This window comes from Thalassophryne amazonica, chromosome 11 (assembly GCF_902500255.1).
Source record: "Thalassophryne amazonica chromosome 11, fThaAma1.1, whole genome shotgun sequence".
Taxonomy (NCBI): Eukaryota; Metazoa; Chordata; class Actinopteri; order Batrachoidiformes; family Batrachoididae; genus Thalassophryne; species Thalassophryne amazonica.
In genome coordinates this window covers 21571538-21589283 of record NC_047113.1, presented here as the reverse complement: position 1 = coordinate 21589283, position 17746 = coordinate 21571538, and the positions used below count along the sequence as shown (strand labels likewise).

General features: G+C 46.0%; 1 protein-coding gene across 3 annotated transcripts in view; it reads left to right on the top strand.

The window, feature by feature from the left end:
- Positions 1–17746, top strand: part of f8 (coagulation factor VIII, procoagulant component) — a 59329-nt gene continuing 41583 nt past the window's right edge. For 2 of the 3 annotated variants that reach the window (XM_034181174.1, XM_034181176.1), the window contains exons 1-6: positions 1–187; positions 999–1096; positions 1729–1851; positions 15916–16128; positions 16275–16457; positions 16610–16713. In XM_034181174.1, the coding sequence (XP_034037065.1) occupies positions 21–187; positions 999–1096; positions 1729–1851; positions 15916–16128; positions 16275–16457; positions 16610–16713 (888 nt within the window). In that variant the 5' untranslated portion in view covers positions 1–20. The remainder of the gene's footprint in view (positions 188–998; positions 1097–1728; positions 1852–15915; positions 16129–16274; positions 16458–16609; positions 16714–17746) is intronic. The other variant, XM_034181175.1, reaches the window with a different exon arrangement.

Below are 17746 nucleotides of genomic sequence, written 5' to 3'. Positions count from 1 at the left end.
CTGATCTGGGACAGTCTGACATGGTAACCGGTGAGATGACGCTGACCCTTGTGCTCCTGTTGTCCTTGCTGTGTTCTGTCACACAGGCTCAGAACACCACCACCGTACGACACTTTTACATCGCGGCGGTGGAGATCGGATGGGACTACATCCACCTGGACCACCAGGAACAAGGGTCTGACCAAAGGTGAATGCTTTTTAAAGAATCTAGTCAACTGCTGTCATCCTTTATTTCAGAATTCTTAATACTATTACTGTTGTTGGAATGTAGTTGCTCTGTTGCTGACAAATATTTCCAAATTATTTAAAAAATATCCATGTTATTGTTATTATTATTGCTGTGTTATAGTAACTAGGTTTCATAGGGCATATTTGTTAAGATCTTGATTCTCCTGCTCCTTTTTGAACATGGAAATTGTAATGTGTTGTTATTCGTAGTAGTAGTAGTACTATTTCTGTTGTTTCCTTTGGCTATCATCTCTCTTAATAATTTTTGTTTTCACAAATTCAAAATAGAGCAATTTTATTCATTCATCATTCCATTTTTAATTGAAAACAATATGGTTTGAATTAGTGATCTTAGATTATTTAGTGGTGGGTGTCATAAAACAATATGCATTTTAAAGTAAATTTCAACTAAAAAATGCATAGCTGTCACTAATTCACTCGTGTAATGTCACGACAGATGCAGTATTGCTTCACAACAGCAGTTTAAAAATAATAACACTTGTATAACAGTGCACAAATGAAAATTTGGAGTCTGAGAATAGTGTTTGTCATGAGAAACCAAGGGTGAAAACCAGATTTTGAATGGTGGTGTTATAGTGGGGTGACAATAGTGGGGTCGGGAATTCTTTTGTTGGATCTTCAGCCGCAGCAAATTCTTCAAATGTCTGCAAAATGTGTAAAATATAATGCTTAATTAATGACGAGGTCTCTTATTCATGTTTTCCTACTATTTGATTTCCTTGCATTGCTGATCTCTGTTTTGTTTTTAGTGGACTCAAAGCTATTCCTCAAAAATACATCAAGGCTGTTTATAGGGAATACACGGATTCCACATATTCTGTCCCTAACACAAGGCCAGCATGGACAGGTGCGTCTGCTCTCAAACCCTTTACAATTATATTTACACTTAATGTATTTTTCTTTGAAACATTTCATGTACTGTAGTGTCACATTGTTGCACCAGGCAGATCTATCTATCTATCTATCTATCTATCTATCTATCTATCTATCTATCTATCTATCTATCTATCTATCTATCTATCTATCTATCTATCTATCTATCTATCTATCTATCTATCTATCTATCTATCTATCTATCTATCTATCTAACTACCTACCTACCAACCAACCAGCCAACAACCAACCAAGAAACTTAAGGTTTCAGTGGTCTTACAAAGAGCAGGCAGTCAGTGGATAAGGATGTAGACCTGTGTTTGATTCCCACTCAAATTATCTGTCCGTGTCCTTGAACAAGACACTTAATCTGGCTGGAGAACTAACCTGAGTCGGACTGGCATCCCGTCCAGGTGGACATGTAGACTCTTTTCCACTTCACACTATAGAGTTATCCACAGATAAGCACAGACACCAGAGGGCCTCAGAGTCTCCATCTGACTTATTCTTACAAATAACAAATTAAAAAGTATCATTGAGGAATAACTTATTATTATTTTGGGGTTGAATTTATGAATCCTAATAGGAATATGTCTTTGCTTTCAGGTATCCAAGGCCCTGTGATTAATGCCGCAATTGGTGACCGTGTGGTGGTTCACTTTAAAAACCTGGCGTCTCAGCCGTACAGTATCAGCCCTGTAGGAATCACCTACTGGAAACAATCTGAAGGCAAGAATTCCTGGAACTTTAGCCCATGTTTGACTCATGATTTTCATGCTGTTGCTCTTCAAACAGGAACTTTTACTTCTCTCATGTGAAATGTCTGTCTACCTGTACTTTGAGTCAAAAACATGCTGTTCTTCTTGCTCATTATCTGAGTCAGCTTTTTGAATCATAATCAGCGTTTGTATTTTTTTATGTGAAGTTCACGCTATGCAGTATGAGTCAAAGGACAGAACATAAAAAAGCTCATTTCAGATATCATTACGTCACTGCAACATGGTCACTGTGAATGTAAAAAATAAATCTGGGCTTCACCTTAACAGGTTTTCTTTTCTTTCCTTTTCTTTACTTTCCCTTTCTTTTCTAGTTCATTGGCACTGTGGTTCAGTAGATCTTTTTCAGCCAAAAAAAAAAAATGTAGGGCTTTTAAAACACAAATTGGTGGATTGCAGTGCAGCAAATTTTGTTGTTGTTTAATTATCCTTGAAGTGGAAACTTTGAAATGATTTATTTTGCCAACACTTTAATCACAAACAACTGGCCTGTTTCACCTGCAATGGCTTTATGTTATATTTTATACTTCTTTTATATTTTTTCCTTTGCCAAATTACGTGTTCAGTTATATTTTTGATTTATTTTCTTTCTTCTGTTTATTATGTTATGTTATTTTTGTGCCAAGTAGCTTGGGTACTGGGTACAGTAGCTAATGGAAGTTAGGTTTTCAATACCATGCCAAGTTGCTGTTATTTTTTATTTTATTTCATTTATATTTCAATTTATTTTCATTTATATAGCACCAAATCACAATAAAGTTGCCTCAAGGCGCTTCACACAAGTAAGGTCTAACTTTACCAACCCCGAGAGCAACCACACAGCCGACAGTGGTAAGGAAATATTCCCTCTGATGATTTGAGGAAGAAACCTGAAGCAGACTAGACTCAAAGGGGTGACCTTCTGCTTGGGCCATGTTACCGACACAATAGACTATACAGGAAATTTTGGGAGATTTTGGGACTCCATGCTGGTACACAGGACAGAAGGCCTGCAGAAGAAAACACCACACCCATCTCTGGATGGAGCCGCACCGCACTGAGAGAAAAAAACAGACTCAGGTGGCAGAAAGACAACAAATACAGTATAATTTATCAGCATATAGCAACAAGAAAAACAGAAGAAATACTAAGGTGATCGCCGGCCACTAGCGCTAAGCTTTACCAAAAGACCCAGACTTTAGATAAAGTTGAGGCCGCAGCATGCTCCATTTCCTAATAAAATTAATTTAAAAGGGAAGAAAGCATAGTACCATACTATGTCAGTATGCTCGCCATACGAAAGGGAAAATAAGTGCGTCTTAAGTCTGGACTTGAAAATCCCTACAGAATCTGTTTTACTGACGCAGGGAGATCATTCCACAGAACAGCGGCACTATCTGTCTATGTGTATGGTCTGTGGCCCGCACAGTTTTTATTCACCTTAGGGACACAAAGTAGTCCTGCACCCTGAGAACACAGAGCCTGGGCCGGTACGTAGGGTTTAGGGGAGGTGATGGTCTAGTGGTTAAGGTGTTGGGCTTGAGAACCAGAAGATCCTCAGTTCAAATCCCAGCCTGACTGTAAAATCACTAAGGGCCCTTGTGCAAGGTCTTTAATCCCCTATTGCTCTCGGTGTGTAGTGAGCGCCTTGTATGGCAGCACCCCCACATCGGGGTGAATGTGAGGCATTATTTTAAAAAACGCTTTGAGTGTCTGATGCAGATGGAAAAGCACTATATAAATGCAGTTTAAGTGGGTCAGTTAAGTAGGGAGGTGCCAGTCCGTGAATAATTTTCTAGGTTAATAACAGAACCTTAAAATCTGATCTCACAGGGAAGGAGCCAGTGAAGAAATGCCAAAATGGGTGTAATGTGGTCAAACTTTCTGCTTCCTGTCAAAAGTCTGGCAGCAGCATTTTGAACCAATTGGAGACCCCTAATGCTGGACTGAGGTAAACCAGAAAATAGAACATTGTAGTAGTCCAATCTAGAAGAGACAAACACATGTATCAGGGTTTCAGCATCAGCCATAGACAGGATGGGACGAATCTTGGCTATATTTCTGAGGTGGAAGAAATCAGTCCTCGTAATATCTCTAATGTGGAGGTCAAAGGACAACGTAGGATCAAAAATTACCCCAAGGTTCCTCACTTTGTCAGTGTGATGTATGGCACATGAGCCTAGTGTAACGGAGGCCAGCAGGTGTCGCTGTGCAGATGTAGTTAGTAAATCTCACTCCCAACAGCTCAAAAGGATTCTCTGGTCACAACGCCAGAGCCCTGGGTTTTAGCCTTCTGGTTAGAGAGTCCGACTTCCATGCCGAGGATCGTGAGGTCGCGTCCCGAGGGGAGCGAATGGGCGGAGTCATAACAACACAACGCAGAGTGCAGCCGCTACACTAGGCTAAGCATTAGTTGGTCAAATTGATGCCAATGTCTCACTGGAGCAAGAACCATCATTTCAGTCTTGTCAGGGTTTAAATGTAGGAAGTTGCTAGACCTCCAGCTTTTCACTGATGCAAGGCAATCTTCCAAGGATTTTATGTGGATGAGATTACCAGTAGTTATCAGCATGTATAACTGAGTATCATCAGCATAGCAATGAAAGGTAACCCCAAAACTCCACAATATGTGCCCAAGGGGTGCTATATAAAGGGAGAAAAGCAGGGGGCCTAAGACAGATGCCTGTGGAACCCCAAATTTCATGTCATTAATGTTGTGTGGGCCGCCAGAAGAGGAGGTACTGCTGGCCCACCACCAGAGGGCGCCCTGCCTGGAGTGCGGGCTCCAGGCACCAGAGGGCGCAGCCGCCTCACAGGAGCAGCCAGTGTGACAGCTGTCACGCATCACCTGCAACAGCTGTTACCAATCAGCAGGGGTACATCAGCAGGACGACGTCTCCACCTCTTTGCCGAGATATCGTTCTACCTGGAAGGTAACATTCTCAGCTAACTGTGTGACAGTAACCTTTTGTGACTTTTGTGCGTTGTATAACAGACTCCTTTTCCAACGAGAGGTGGAGGTAGTTTTCCTGCCGTGCGGATTGCTGGGTGCAAACGCGACCACATTTAATTGTTTCTTTGTTCCTCGCCAGCAGTACCAGGTCCGACACGCGGAGGCAGTGGCCACCTGGGAATTCGGGACTTGGCGGCTCCAGTATTCCCGGGGTCTGGTGGCGGAGGAAATCGTGTGGTTCCGGTTCTGCTTTGGACAGACGTCTCCTATCTTCGAGCCTGCCCACACGACACCTTTTGTGATTTGGCTTTTTGTCCATTGTTGTAATCTGTTGTATTTATTGTGCCCATTCACAACAGTAAAGTGTTGTTATTTGACTTCCTCCATTGTCCGTTCATTTGCGCCCCCTGTTGTGGGTCCGTGTACCTACACTTTCCCAACAGGATATCTCGGCCAACGTCATGGACCCCGTGGGGCGTCAACCGGCTGTTGAACGGCCAATGGAAGAGCAGGGCGCACAGGCGTCTGCAGGAGGAATGATCGGTGAGTTGCAGCGAATCCTCACCGCTTTTACGGCTCGGCTGGATCTGATGACCGAGCAGAACGTCCTCCTTAACCGCAGGGTGGAGGCTCTCGCCGCGTAGGTGGAAGCGCGCCCTCAGGGCGCTGCTGCGGCTCCCCCTCCTGTCGATCCTGTGCGCAACAGTGACGTTCCACAGGTCGTTCAACGACCCCTCCCACCTTCCCCTGAAGCATACATAAGCCCTGCGGAGCCGTACGGGGGTTGTGTGGAGACATGCGCGGACTTTCGCAGTGTTCGCTCGTCTTCGTACAACGTCCCGTCATGTACGCGACTGATGCTAGTAAGATAGCTTATGTAATTAATCTGCTTCGCGGCAAGGCACGCGCTTGGGCTACAGCGCTTTGCGAGCAAAATTCACGGCTCCTTCTGATATATGATGGGTTTGTGAGGGAGTTCAGAACAGTGTTCGATCACCCAAATAGAGGAGAGACCGCTTCAGCCGTGCTGCTGTCAATGAGACAGGGGCGCCGGAGCGCAGCTGTTTATGCAGTCGACTTCCGCATCGCGGCTGCGAGGTCTGGCTGGAATAACACTGCCCTCCGTGCCGCCTTCGTAAACGGACTGTCGTTGGTCCTGAAGGAGCTCCTGGTGGCCAAGGATGAACCGCGGGATTTAGACGGGCTTATTGATCTCGTTATACGATTAGACAATCGGTTAGAGGAACGCCGTCGGGAGCGAGGCGAAGGACGTGACCGGATACGCGCCGCCCCTCTCCCTTCCGGGTTCGAAAAGGGGCCGCCCTCCCCACGCTCCACAGCCGCAGCGCTTTGTGGGGCAACAGCTCCCCCTGGTGACATTGTTAGGGAAACGCACAGGGCCAAAATGGGGAGGCTGATCCGTGGAGAGTGTTTTCTCTGCAGCTCAACAGAGCACACACAGAGAGACTGCCCCAAATGGCCAAAACGTCAACACTCACCCTTAGAGACTGGGCTAAGGGGGGGTCAAGACATTCAAGTGAGACACACACAAATTGCCACACGACTCCCAGTCACAATCCTGAGCGGGGATTTAACCCTTCAAGCCCGAGCACTGGTGGGCACGGGGTCAGAAGGGAATCTGCTAGACAGCAGATGGGCAAAGGAGGTAGGGCTCCCTCTGGTGGCGCTTCCTTCGCCATTGCAGGTGTGGGCACTAGATGGCACCCTCCTCCCTTTACTCACACACAAGACACAACCAGTAACTCTGGTGGTGTCTGGAAACCACCGGGAGGAGATTGAGTTTTTTGTAACTCCTTCTACCTCCCGCGTGATTTTGGGCATCCCATGGATGTTAAAGCACAATCCCCGGATCGATTGGCCGTCTTTGGTGGTGGTTCAGTGGAGCGAAACCTGCCATTGGGTGTGTTTAGGATCCTCGGTTCCTCCCGGTTCCCAGGCTAAGGAGGAGGTCAAAGTCCCTCCCAATCTGACGGCAGTGCCGGTTGAGTACCACGATATTGCTGACATCTTCAGCAAGGATCTGGCACTCACCCTTCCCCCGCACCGTCCGTACGATTGTGCCATTGATTTGGTTCCAGGCGCTGAGTTCCCGTCCAGCAGGCTGTACAACCTCTCACGACCTGAGCGCGAATCAATGGAGACCTACATCCGGGACTCATTAGCTGCCGGGCTGATCCGGAACTCCACCTCCCCGATGGGGGCAGGTTTCTTTTTTGTGGGCAAGAAAGATGGCAGACTTCGTCCATGTATTGATTACAGGGGGCTGAATGAGATTACGGTTCGCAACCGATACCCGTTGCCATTATTAGATTCCGTGTTCACCCCCCTGCATGGAGCCAAAATCTTTACTAAGCTGGATCTTAGAAATGCGTATCACCTGGTTCGGATCCGGAAGGGAGACGAATGGAAGACGGCATTCAACACCCCATTAGATCACTTTGAGTACCTGGTCATGCCGTTCGGTCTCACAAACGCCCCCGCGACGTTCCAAGCATTAGTTAATGATGTCTTGCGGGATTTCCTGCACCGATTCGTCTTCGTATATCTAGACGATATACTCATCTTTTCTCCGGATCCTGAGACTCATGTCCGGCATGTACGTCAGGTCCTGCAGCGGTTGTTGGAGAACCGGCTGTTTGTGAAGGGCGAGAAGTGTGAGTTTCACCGCACATCTTTGTCCTTCCTGGGGTTTATCATCTCCCCCAACTCCGTCGCTCCTGATCCGGCCAAGGTTGCGGCGGTGAGAGACTGGCCCCAACCCACTAGCCGTAGGAAGCTGCAACAGTTCCTCGGCTTTGCAAATTTCTACAGGAGGTTCATTAAGGGCTACAGTCAGGTAGTTAGCCCCCTGACAGCCCTGACCTCACCAAAAGTCCCCTTCACCTGGTCGGATCGTTGCGATGCCGCGTTCAAGGAGTTGAAACGGCGCTTCTCGTCTGCACCCGTTCTGGTGCAGCCCGATCCTAGTCGCCAGTTAGTGGTTGAAGTGGACGCCTCGGACTCAGGGATAGGAGCCGTGCTTTCCCAGAGCGGGAAGACCGATAAGGTCCTTCACCCGTGTGCCTATTTTTCCCGCAGGTTGACCCCGGCCAAACGGAACTATGACGTCGGCAATCGAGAACTCCTTGCGGTGAAAGAGGCTCTTGAAGAGTGGAGACATCTGTTGGAGGGAACGTCCGTGCCATTCACGGTTTTCACTGACCACCGGAACCTGGAGTATATCAGGACCGCCAGGCGGCTGAACCCCAGGCAAGCCCGCTGGTCACTGTTCTTCGGCCGTTTTGACTTCCGGATCACCTACCGTCCCGGGACCAAGAACCAGAGATCGGATGCCTTGTCCCGGGTACATGAAGATGAAGTCAAAGCGGAGTTGTCGGATCCACCGGAACCCATCATCCCGGAGTCCACTATCGTGGCCACCCTCACCTGGGACGTAGAGAGAACCGTCCGGGAGGCCCTGGCACGAAGCCCGGACCCCGGAACTGGGCCGAAGAACAAACTATACGTCCCACCAGAAGCTAGGGCTGCAGTCCTGGACTTCTGTCACGGCTCCAAGCTCTCCTGTCATCCAGGGGTGCGAAGAACCGTGGCAGTTGTCCGGCAGCGCTTCTGGTGGGCGTCCCTAGAGGCCGACGTCCGGGATTATATCCAGGCCTGCACCACCTGCGCCAGGGGCAAGGCTGACCATCGCAGGGCATCAGGTCTACTCCAGCCGCTGCCTGTGCCTCATCGCCCCTGGTCCCACATCGGCCTGGATTTTGTCACGGGCCTCCCGCCGTCCCAGGGTAACACCACCATCCTCACGATAGTGGACCGATTCTCCAAGGCGGCCCACTTCGTGGCCCTCCCGAAGCTCCCAACAGCCCAGGAGACAGCGGACCTCCTGGTCCACCACATCGTCCGGCTGCATGGGATTCCAACAGACATCGTCTCCGATCGCGGTCCCCAGTTCTCCTCGCAAGTCTGGAGGAGCTTCTGCCGGGAACTGGGGGCCACGGTGAGTCTCTCGTCCGGGTATCACCCTCAGACCAACGGGCAAGCAGAACGGGTAAACCAGGAGGTGGAGCAGGCCTTGCGCTGCGTGACTGCCGCACACCCGGCGGCCTGGAGTACCCATTTGGCCTGGATCGAGTATGCCCATAACAGCCAGGTGTCTTCAGCCACCGGCCTCTCCCCTTTTGAGGTATGTCTGGGGTATCAGCCCCCGTTGTTTCCGGTGGTTGAGGGAGAGGTCGGTGTGCCCTCGGTACCAGGCCCACCTACGGAAGTGCCGTCGGGTGTGGCGTGCCGCCCGTTCTGCTTTGCTAAAGGCCCGGACGAGGGCAAAAGCCCATGCAGACCATCGGCGGACCCCGGCCCCTGCGTATCGGCCAGGGCAGGAGGTGTGGTTATCCACAAAGGACATCCCCCTCAAAGTGGACTCCCCCAAGTTACAGGACCGTTACATCGGCCCATTCAAGATCCTGAAGGTCATCAGTCCAGCCGCAGTGAGGCTTCAGCTGCCGGCCTCACTGCGGATCCATCCTGTGTTTCATGTGTCCCGGATTAAACCTCATCACTCCTCACCCCTCTGTACTCCGGGTCCGGCGCCGCCTCCTGCCCGGATCATCGATGGCGAGCCGGCTTGGACTGTACGCCGGCTTTTGGATGTCCGTAGGATGGGCCGGGGCTTCCAGTATTTGTTGGACTGGGAGGGGTACGGCCCCGAAGAATGCTCCTGGGTGAAGAGGAGCTTCATCCTGGACCCGGCCCTCCTGGCCGATTTCTACCGCCGCCACCCGGACAAGCCTGGTCGGGCGCCAGGAGGCGCCCGTTGAGGGGGGGGTCCTGTTGTGTGGGCCGCCAGAAGAGGAGGTACTGCTGGCCCACCACCAGAGGGCGCCCTGCCTGGAGTGCGGGCTCCAGGCACCAGAGGGCGCAGCCGCCTCACAGGAGCAGCCAGGGTGACAGCTGTCACGCATCACCTGCAACAGCTGTTACCAATCAGCAGGGGTACATCAGCAGGACGACGTCTCCACCTCTTTGCCGAGATATCGTTCTACCTGGAAGGTAACATTCTCAGCTAACTGTGTGACAGTAACCTTTTGTGACTTTTGTGCGTTGTATAACAGACTCCTTTTCCAACGAGAGGTGGAGGTAGTTTTCCTGCCGTGCGGATTGCTGGGTGCAAACGCGCCCACATTTAATTGTTTCTTTGTTCCTCGCCAGCAGTACCAGGTCCGACACGCGGAGGCAGTGGCCACCTGGGAATTCGGGACTTGGCGGCTCCAGTATTCCCGGGGTCTGGTGGCGGAGGAAATCGTGTGGTTCCGGTTCTGCTTTGGACAGACGTCTCCTATCTTCGAGCCTGCCCACACGACACCTTTTGTGATTTGGCTTTTTGTCCATTGTTGTAATCTGTTGTATTTGTTGTGCCCATTCACAACAGTAAAGTGTTGTTATTTGACCTCATCCATTGTCCGTTCATTTGCGCCCCCTGTTGTGGGTCCGTGTACCTACACTTTCCCAACAATTAAGGTTAGAGGTAGTGTTACTGTACATAACATAAAGAGAATGAGTGGTCAGGTATGATGTCAACCACGCAAGGGCACTCCCAGTAATCTTAAAATGATTCTTTATCAAACACAGCACTGAGATCTAACAGCAGCAGAACCATAGTGGTGTCCGAATCCATTCCAAGTAGAAGATCATTCACCACTTTAGTGAGAGCCGTCTCTGTGAAATATTTTCTAAAAGCAGACTGCAGTGGCTCAAAAAGATTATTCTCAGTAAGGTGGTCAACAAGCTGCTGTGAAACCACCTTTTCCATAATTTTAGAGACTGATAGATTTGATATCAGCCTATAGTTTTTCAATACAATTCTTAAGTAATGGTTTAATCACTGCAAATTTGAAATATTTGGGAACAGATCTAGAAGTTAATGAGAGATTAATCATTTCCAGCACAGTCAGCCTACCTCAGTGATGGCATCCACCTCAATAGCAGGGTGTAGTGGCTGGGTTAAGGCATGCTGGGATATGTTCAACCTAATGTCGTCTATTTTCTTCTCGAAGTAATCCAAGAAATCTTGTGCTGTAAAAGGACAGCAACTTACAGGTGGTTTCATGAATAAGTGTTGCCACCTTGTCAAACAAAAACTTTGAGTTATGCTTGTTTTTGTTGATCAAATCAGAGTAATAGGCTTGGCTTGTCGCCAATAGTGCATGCTTATAGTCTCCATGCTATATACAGTTATGGTCGGACGTTTACATACACTCATCATGGGCATGAATGTCACGGCAATTTTGGGCTTTTAAGCATTTCTCTGAACTGTTCTTTTGCCAAGAGACAATGATTGTACAGCATACATCCATAATGACTTAAAAAAAAACAAGAATTATTAAACAGGTCTGCTCCTTTCTCTGCCCCTGACCAAGGCAGCGTCTCTACATCTGGAGTAGGTTCCCAGTTGCTGGACTGTGGCTGCCCACTGCTCCTAGTGGTTGGATTGTGTCTAACTGTAATTAGGATGGGTTAAATGCAGAGGACAAATTACATTGTTTGCATGTACAGTATGTGTACAATGACAATAAAGACCCTTCTTGGGTGCACAAGTTTGAATTTATTTTGGATCTTCTCAGATCCCAGCCCAGTCTCACGTTTTTTTTGTTGTTGTTGTTTATTTGTTTTTTTCCGTGCTCCCGTGACGAAATGAGTCAAATTTTCGTGACGGGTTTTTTTTAAACTCACTATTACTAACCCTACTCCTACCCCCAACCCTAACCTTAACCATAACCATAACCTAATCTTACTCTTTCCCCCACCCTAACCATAACTCCCCCCACTTCACTTTTAATTTTGTGCAGCCATCACGGAATGAATTAGAATGAATTTGTGCTGCAGTGACAAAAATGAAGCACTTTTCTTCACAATATCACAAACCAATAGATTAATGTATATTTCGTGCTGCTGAATCACGACTTGCCGTGAGACCAGGTTGCAGATCCATATAGGGTCAAAATTATACATACAGGCTCAAAAATACACTCCCACTAATATTTGGTTAAATGCCCCTTAAGAAGCTGCACCTTGATCAGACACTTTTGGTGGCCATCAACAAGTTTCTGGTATAATTCTGGCTGGACATTTGCCCACTCTCTTTGGTAGAATCGATAGAGTTCATTTAAATTAGTTGGTTTCCTGGCACACAAAACCTGCTTTTAAGCTTAGTCAAATTTTCAATGGGGTTGAAATCGGGACTTTGGGAAGGCCATTCCATAAGCTTAATGCTTTATCCAACCCATAATTAGTTTTGATGTGTCTTTTCAGAAATTATTATAGAAATAATGAATGTTTATGAGTTCAATGGTACGAATCTTCTTTCATTCCATTGAAAGAATGAAAAAAAAATTCATTATTTATTTTATATAACGGCTAAAATAGATCCTTGTTATTTGATATTTTATTAATTTTGAAACAGCAGAAAAGGGACTTACATTTTGGTGTTCATTAATAGTGTTCTGACATCAACAGTCCTACACAAACTTTCAATAGGAGTCCAATATTGTTCTCAGTCAACTTGGAAAAACAGATAGTTCAAAATGATTGTGATGCTGTTGTCCGTGATGCCGTGGACTTCCAAAGAAAAAAAAAGGGTGTGTGTGTGTGTGTGTGTGTGTGTGTGTGTGTGTGTGTGTGTGTGTGTGTGTGTGTGTGTGTGTGTGTGTGTTTGAAGAATTAGCATCATCACTTAGCTCATTCAAATCATTGTATGTCAGCAAAGCAGACTCCGCCATGTTTAGCTAAATGCCGCTCCCACTAGTGTGTTCATGGGCGGGGTTCGCAGCGTGCAATGGTGCAAAATGTATGGAACCAAATTTGCACAGTAAATAGAAATTTGCTCACTAAATGCAACACAACACAAATTGGACAAATAAACCATGTCACATGACACACAAAGCACCAATCAAATGACAAGGATCCACTCGGCCGTTATATCAATCAATCAATCAATCAATTTTTTTATATAGCGCCAAATCACAACAAACAGTTGCCCCAAGGCGCTTTATATTGTAAGGCAAGGCCATACAATAATTATGTAAAACCCCAACGGTCAAAACGACCCCCTGTGAGCAAGCACTTGGCTACAGTGGGAAGGAAAAACTCCCTTTTAACAGGAAGAAACCTCCAGCAGAACCAGGCTCAGGGAGGGGCAGTCTTCTGCTGGGACTGGTTGGGGCTGAGGGAGAGAACCAAGAAAAAGACATGCTGTGGAGGGGAGCAGAGATCAATCACTAATGATTAAATGCAGAGTGGTGCATACAGAGCAAAAAGAGAAAGAAACAGTGCATCATGGGAACCCCCCAGCAGTCTACGTCTATAGCAGCATAACTAAGGGATGGTTCAGGGTCACCTGATCCAGCCCTAACTATAAGCTTTAGCAAAAAGGAAAGTTTTAAGCCTAATCTTAAAAGTAGAGAGGGTGTCTGTCTCCCTGATCTGAATTGGGAGCTGGTTCCACAGGAGAGGAGCCTGAAAGCTGAAGGCTCTGCCTCCCATTCTACTCTTACAAACCCTAGGAACTACAAGTAAGCCTGCAGTCTGAGAGCGAAGCGCTCTATTGGGGTGATATGGTACTACGAGGTCCCTAAGATAAGACGGGACCTGATTATTCAAAACCTTATAAGTAAGAAGAAGAATTTTAAATTCTATTCTAGAATTAACAGGAAGCCAATGAAGAGAGGCCAATATGGGTGAGATATGCTCTCACCCATACGCATATATATATATATAATATATATAATATAATATATATAATATATACGCATTAATGACTAACAAGGAAATCTGATTTCCCTGTGATTGTGTGTGTGTGTGTGTGTGTGTGTGTGTGTGTGTGTGTGTGTGTGTGTGTATGTGTGTGTGTGTGTGTGTGTGTGTGTGTGCGCACGCGCACGTGCATGTGTGTGTTCCTGAAAATCTTGCCTCGGGCCCACTGTTGCCTCAGGCCAACCCCCAAGAAATAATCAAGAATATAGGGTTACCAGATTATTTTTTGTTCACAACGATTTACATCAATGCATTTGGAACAAGCCTTTATTCAAAGTAGTTTACAGTCACACTCCAGAAGAAGCAGATAATATCATAACTAAAATTATTATTTAGTCAGTTATCTATGTTCTATTTTTGTACCATTTTTGGATTTAAACTGTTTAGTCCAGTCAAAATCACTTTATTGTATAAATCAATCTACATTTGAAAGAAAATGTGGTAATATGAAGTGAAGGAAAACTGGTTATTGAAATTTTCAGTGCTCTTTGATATCTAGTAGTACACAAAAAAGAGAGCAATAGACCGTTGTTACATTGGTGCATGCGCAGACTACTCCACAAGTCGCTCATGTAGAACGTCGTGGGGAGCAGCGCATTTAATGTGGGCATGCATCCTTCGTGAAAATACACAGACATGACTGAATCTACATTGTGACAAATGTCCATAACTTCAATCAATCAACATTTATTTATAAAGTGCTTTACAGCACCAACTGGTGTCCAAAGCACTTAACATTAAAAACACAAATTCACAAAAATAAAACACATATACAATAACATTTCAAACAGCACATAAAAACAGAACACGTCACCTCCCCACTAGGTGTTAGATTTAAAAAGTGCTAGGTCAGGAATAGTACGTAATTCAAGAGGTAGCTTGTTCCACAGTCTGAGGCCAGCTACCGCAAAAGCATGATCACCCCAGCGTTTGTATCTTGACCTCGGAACATCTAAGTAAAGCTGGCCAGACGCCCATAATGTCCTACTGTAAGTGTGTAACTTTCCGAAAGAAAGGTGGACAAAGGCCCTTAAACGTGTCCCAGATGTGAGAATCAGAGCAATAAGACAATGGGTTGGTGCAGACTTTACACTGAGCGCCCCCTGGTGGCCATGTATGTAATTTGATTATTTTTAAAAGGGGTCGAACTCCTCAATAAAGTCAGAATTTTGGTATTGATCCAGTACCAAGTAAATACAGACCCAGTATCGCTGATATCGATACTGATACTTTTTCATATTTAAGCTTCATAGATCCAAAGGATCCAAAAGACCTAGGATAGAATTTCACCAAACATTGTACGTGACAACAAAATACTTTATTGTCACAATCAACATTTTTGTTTAAAAAAAAATCACTCAACACAACTTAAAACAAAATCTCCTGAGGTAGAGGGCTGACAAACCACAATACAAGGGTGCGCTACTCCGTGTTGTGTGACACAGCGCAGCACTGCTCTTACAGAGAGTAGACTTTGATGAATCTACGTGCGTGTGGGAGAGAAAAAAAGCTTGAGTATCGATCTTTTTACACAAGGATCATTCAATATCAATACCAGCATTGGTATCAATATTATCGATATTAGGGTCGATCTGCCCACCTCTAGTTTGGGGGGAAAGCCGGACTAACTGGGGTTTTCCACCAGCAAGTGTTGTCAGGGAGATTGCAGAACATTCCATTAATTCATCAAAAACATTAAAGTGTACTGCTTCAGTCGTCTTGAAAATAAAACACCAACTTTTCAAGCATTTAGAAAGGGTAAAGTGCACACTGAAAGCAGCTAAACATCTGGCGGAGGGCGCACTTTACTTTCATTTTGAAGCAGGTTGCCAGGTCTGCTCTTTACAAACCAGCCTGTTAAGAGACAAGTCTGATTGAGCCATTTCATCCTGTTTTAGCATTTTTTGGATAGTGGGCAATCATAGTACAACAGCACACTGTGGAATAAATTGGGAGCTCACGCTTAGTCACGCGAGATTTACACACTACTGAGCATGCGCATTGATACAATACATAATGTTTTTCATTTTTTTTTACCAGTAAACTAAAAAAAACACACAGAAAACACAATATTTTACAATACTTTTATCTGTTTTAGCTCTCATTATAGCACAATTGTTGTCTCTCATTTTCAAAATGACAGTTTTCAAAATTACGTTTCGCCTACATGAATAATTTTATCCATCAGCGACAGAAGTGTTCTGTCTTTGATGCCTTGCTGCTGTTGTGTTCATTTCAAATGTCTTTTCACTCCAGGAGCTGGGTATGATGACTCCACAACAGCCCAAGAGAAAGAGGATGATGCCGTGTCTCCGGGAGGATACTACGAGTACATCTGGGACATCAGCCCCAAAGATGGGCCCACCATCAGTGATCCAGAGTGTCTGACCTACTCCTACTCATCCCAGGTGGACACAGTCCGAGATGCAAACTCAGGACTCATCGGTGCCCTGCTCATCTGCAAGTCAAGTCAGTCTGTGATGGGCGGGAAGGGGGTGACTCTAACTTTGATTTGTTCTGATTGTAACAGGGCTGGTTTCTATGGCTGATAAAGAAATTTCAAACACCTAATGAGGTCTCGCTCTTGCCTCTCAATATGTGTGTGTTGAACTTAGGTGCCTTCAAAGAAGACGGCCAGAGGAGAAATCCAGCGTTTGTCCTGCTGTTTGCAGTGTTTGATGAGACCAAGAGCTGGTACGGACAAACGGGACAAAGGATAAGCAGAGAGCGTTTCAAGAGGATCAATGGCAGGAGAGAATACCACACAATCAATGGATATGTCAACTCTACTTTATCTGGTAATAACACACATCAGCTCTCACCGTGGAGTTTGTTCCGTGAAGTCGTGTTGCTCACACTGTGCTTAGAGTATCAGCGGTTGCACTGCATGTGGCTGCACAGGAATTTGCCCTCATGGTTTCTCTGTCTTTCTTTTCCTGTGTGTATGTAGGTTTGACTATGTGTCAGAGCCAGAATCATGTGTTTTGGCATGTGATTGGGATGGGCACAGCTCCAGAAATCCATTCCATCAAGTTCCAGGATCACACTCTGCAGGTTTAAAAAAAAATAGAAATTTGGACCTTGTCAGGGACATTTTTATGGCTCTACCAGCATACATTTTCTGTTCTAAGTTACACTCAAACATTTCTCTATTTTTTGTGTTTTGCTGTTAGTCAGTAATGCATTGACTGATGCTAAAAAATGTATTACAAAAGGTTGACGCACCAGCCAGGAATGTCGATTCATCTCCCAATGTTGCAGATGTGACTCATATTCCCAATAAATCAATCAATCAATCAATCAATTTTTTTTTTATATAGCGCCAAATCACAACAAACAGTTGCCCCAAGGCGCTTTATATTGTAAGGCAAGGCCATACAATAATTATGTAAAACCCCAACGGTCAAAACGACCCCCTGTGAGCAAGCACTTGGCTACAGTGGGAAGGAAAAACTCCCTTTTAACAGGAAGAAACCTCCAGCAGAACCAGGCTCAGGGAGGGGCAGTCTTCTGCTGGGACTGGTTGGGGCTGAGGGAGAGAACCAGGAAAAAGACATGCTGTGGAGGGGAGCAGAGATCGATCACTAATAATTAAATGCAGAGTGGTGCATACAGAGCAAAAAGAGAAAGAAACAGTGCATCATGGGAACCCCCCAGCAGTCTGAGTGTATAGCAGCATAACTAAGGGATGGTTCAGGGTCACCTGATCCAGCCCTAACTATAAGCTTTAGCAAAAAGGAAAGTTTTAAGTCTAATCTTAAAAGTAGCGAGGGTGTCTGTCTCCCTGATCTGAATTGGGAGCTGGTTCCACAGGAGAGGAGCCTGAAAGCTGAAGGCTCTGCCTCCCATTCTACTCTTACAAACCCTAGGAACTACAAGTAAGCCTGCAGTCTGAGAGCGAAGCGCTCTATTGGGGTGATATGGTACCACTGGATAGCAGCGTCAGCTCGCAGCCGCCGTGACGCTCCGCCACAGGAAAAATACCTCTGTTGGAAGCCTTAAGGACAAGTTGGAACATGTCCAGCTGTTAAACAATTTCTCATATACTCACTCCACTGAAAGCCATCAAAAGCCGCCTGGATTTTAC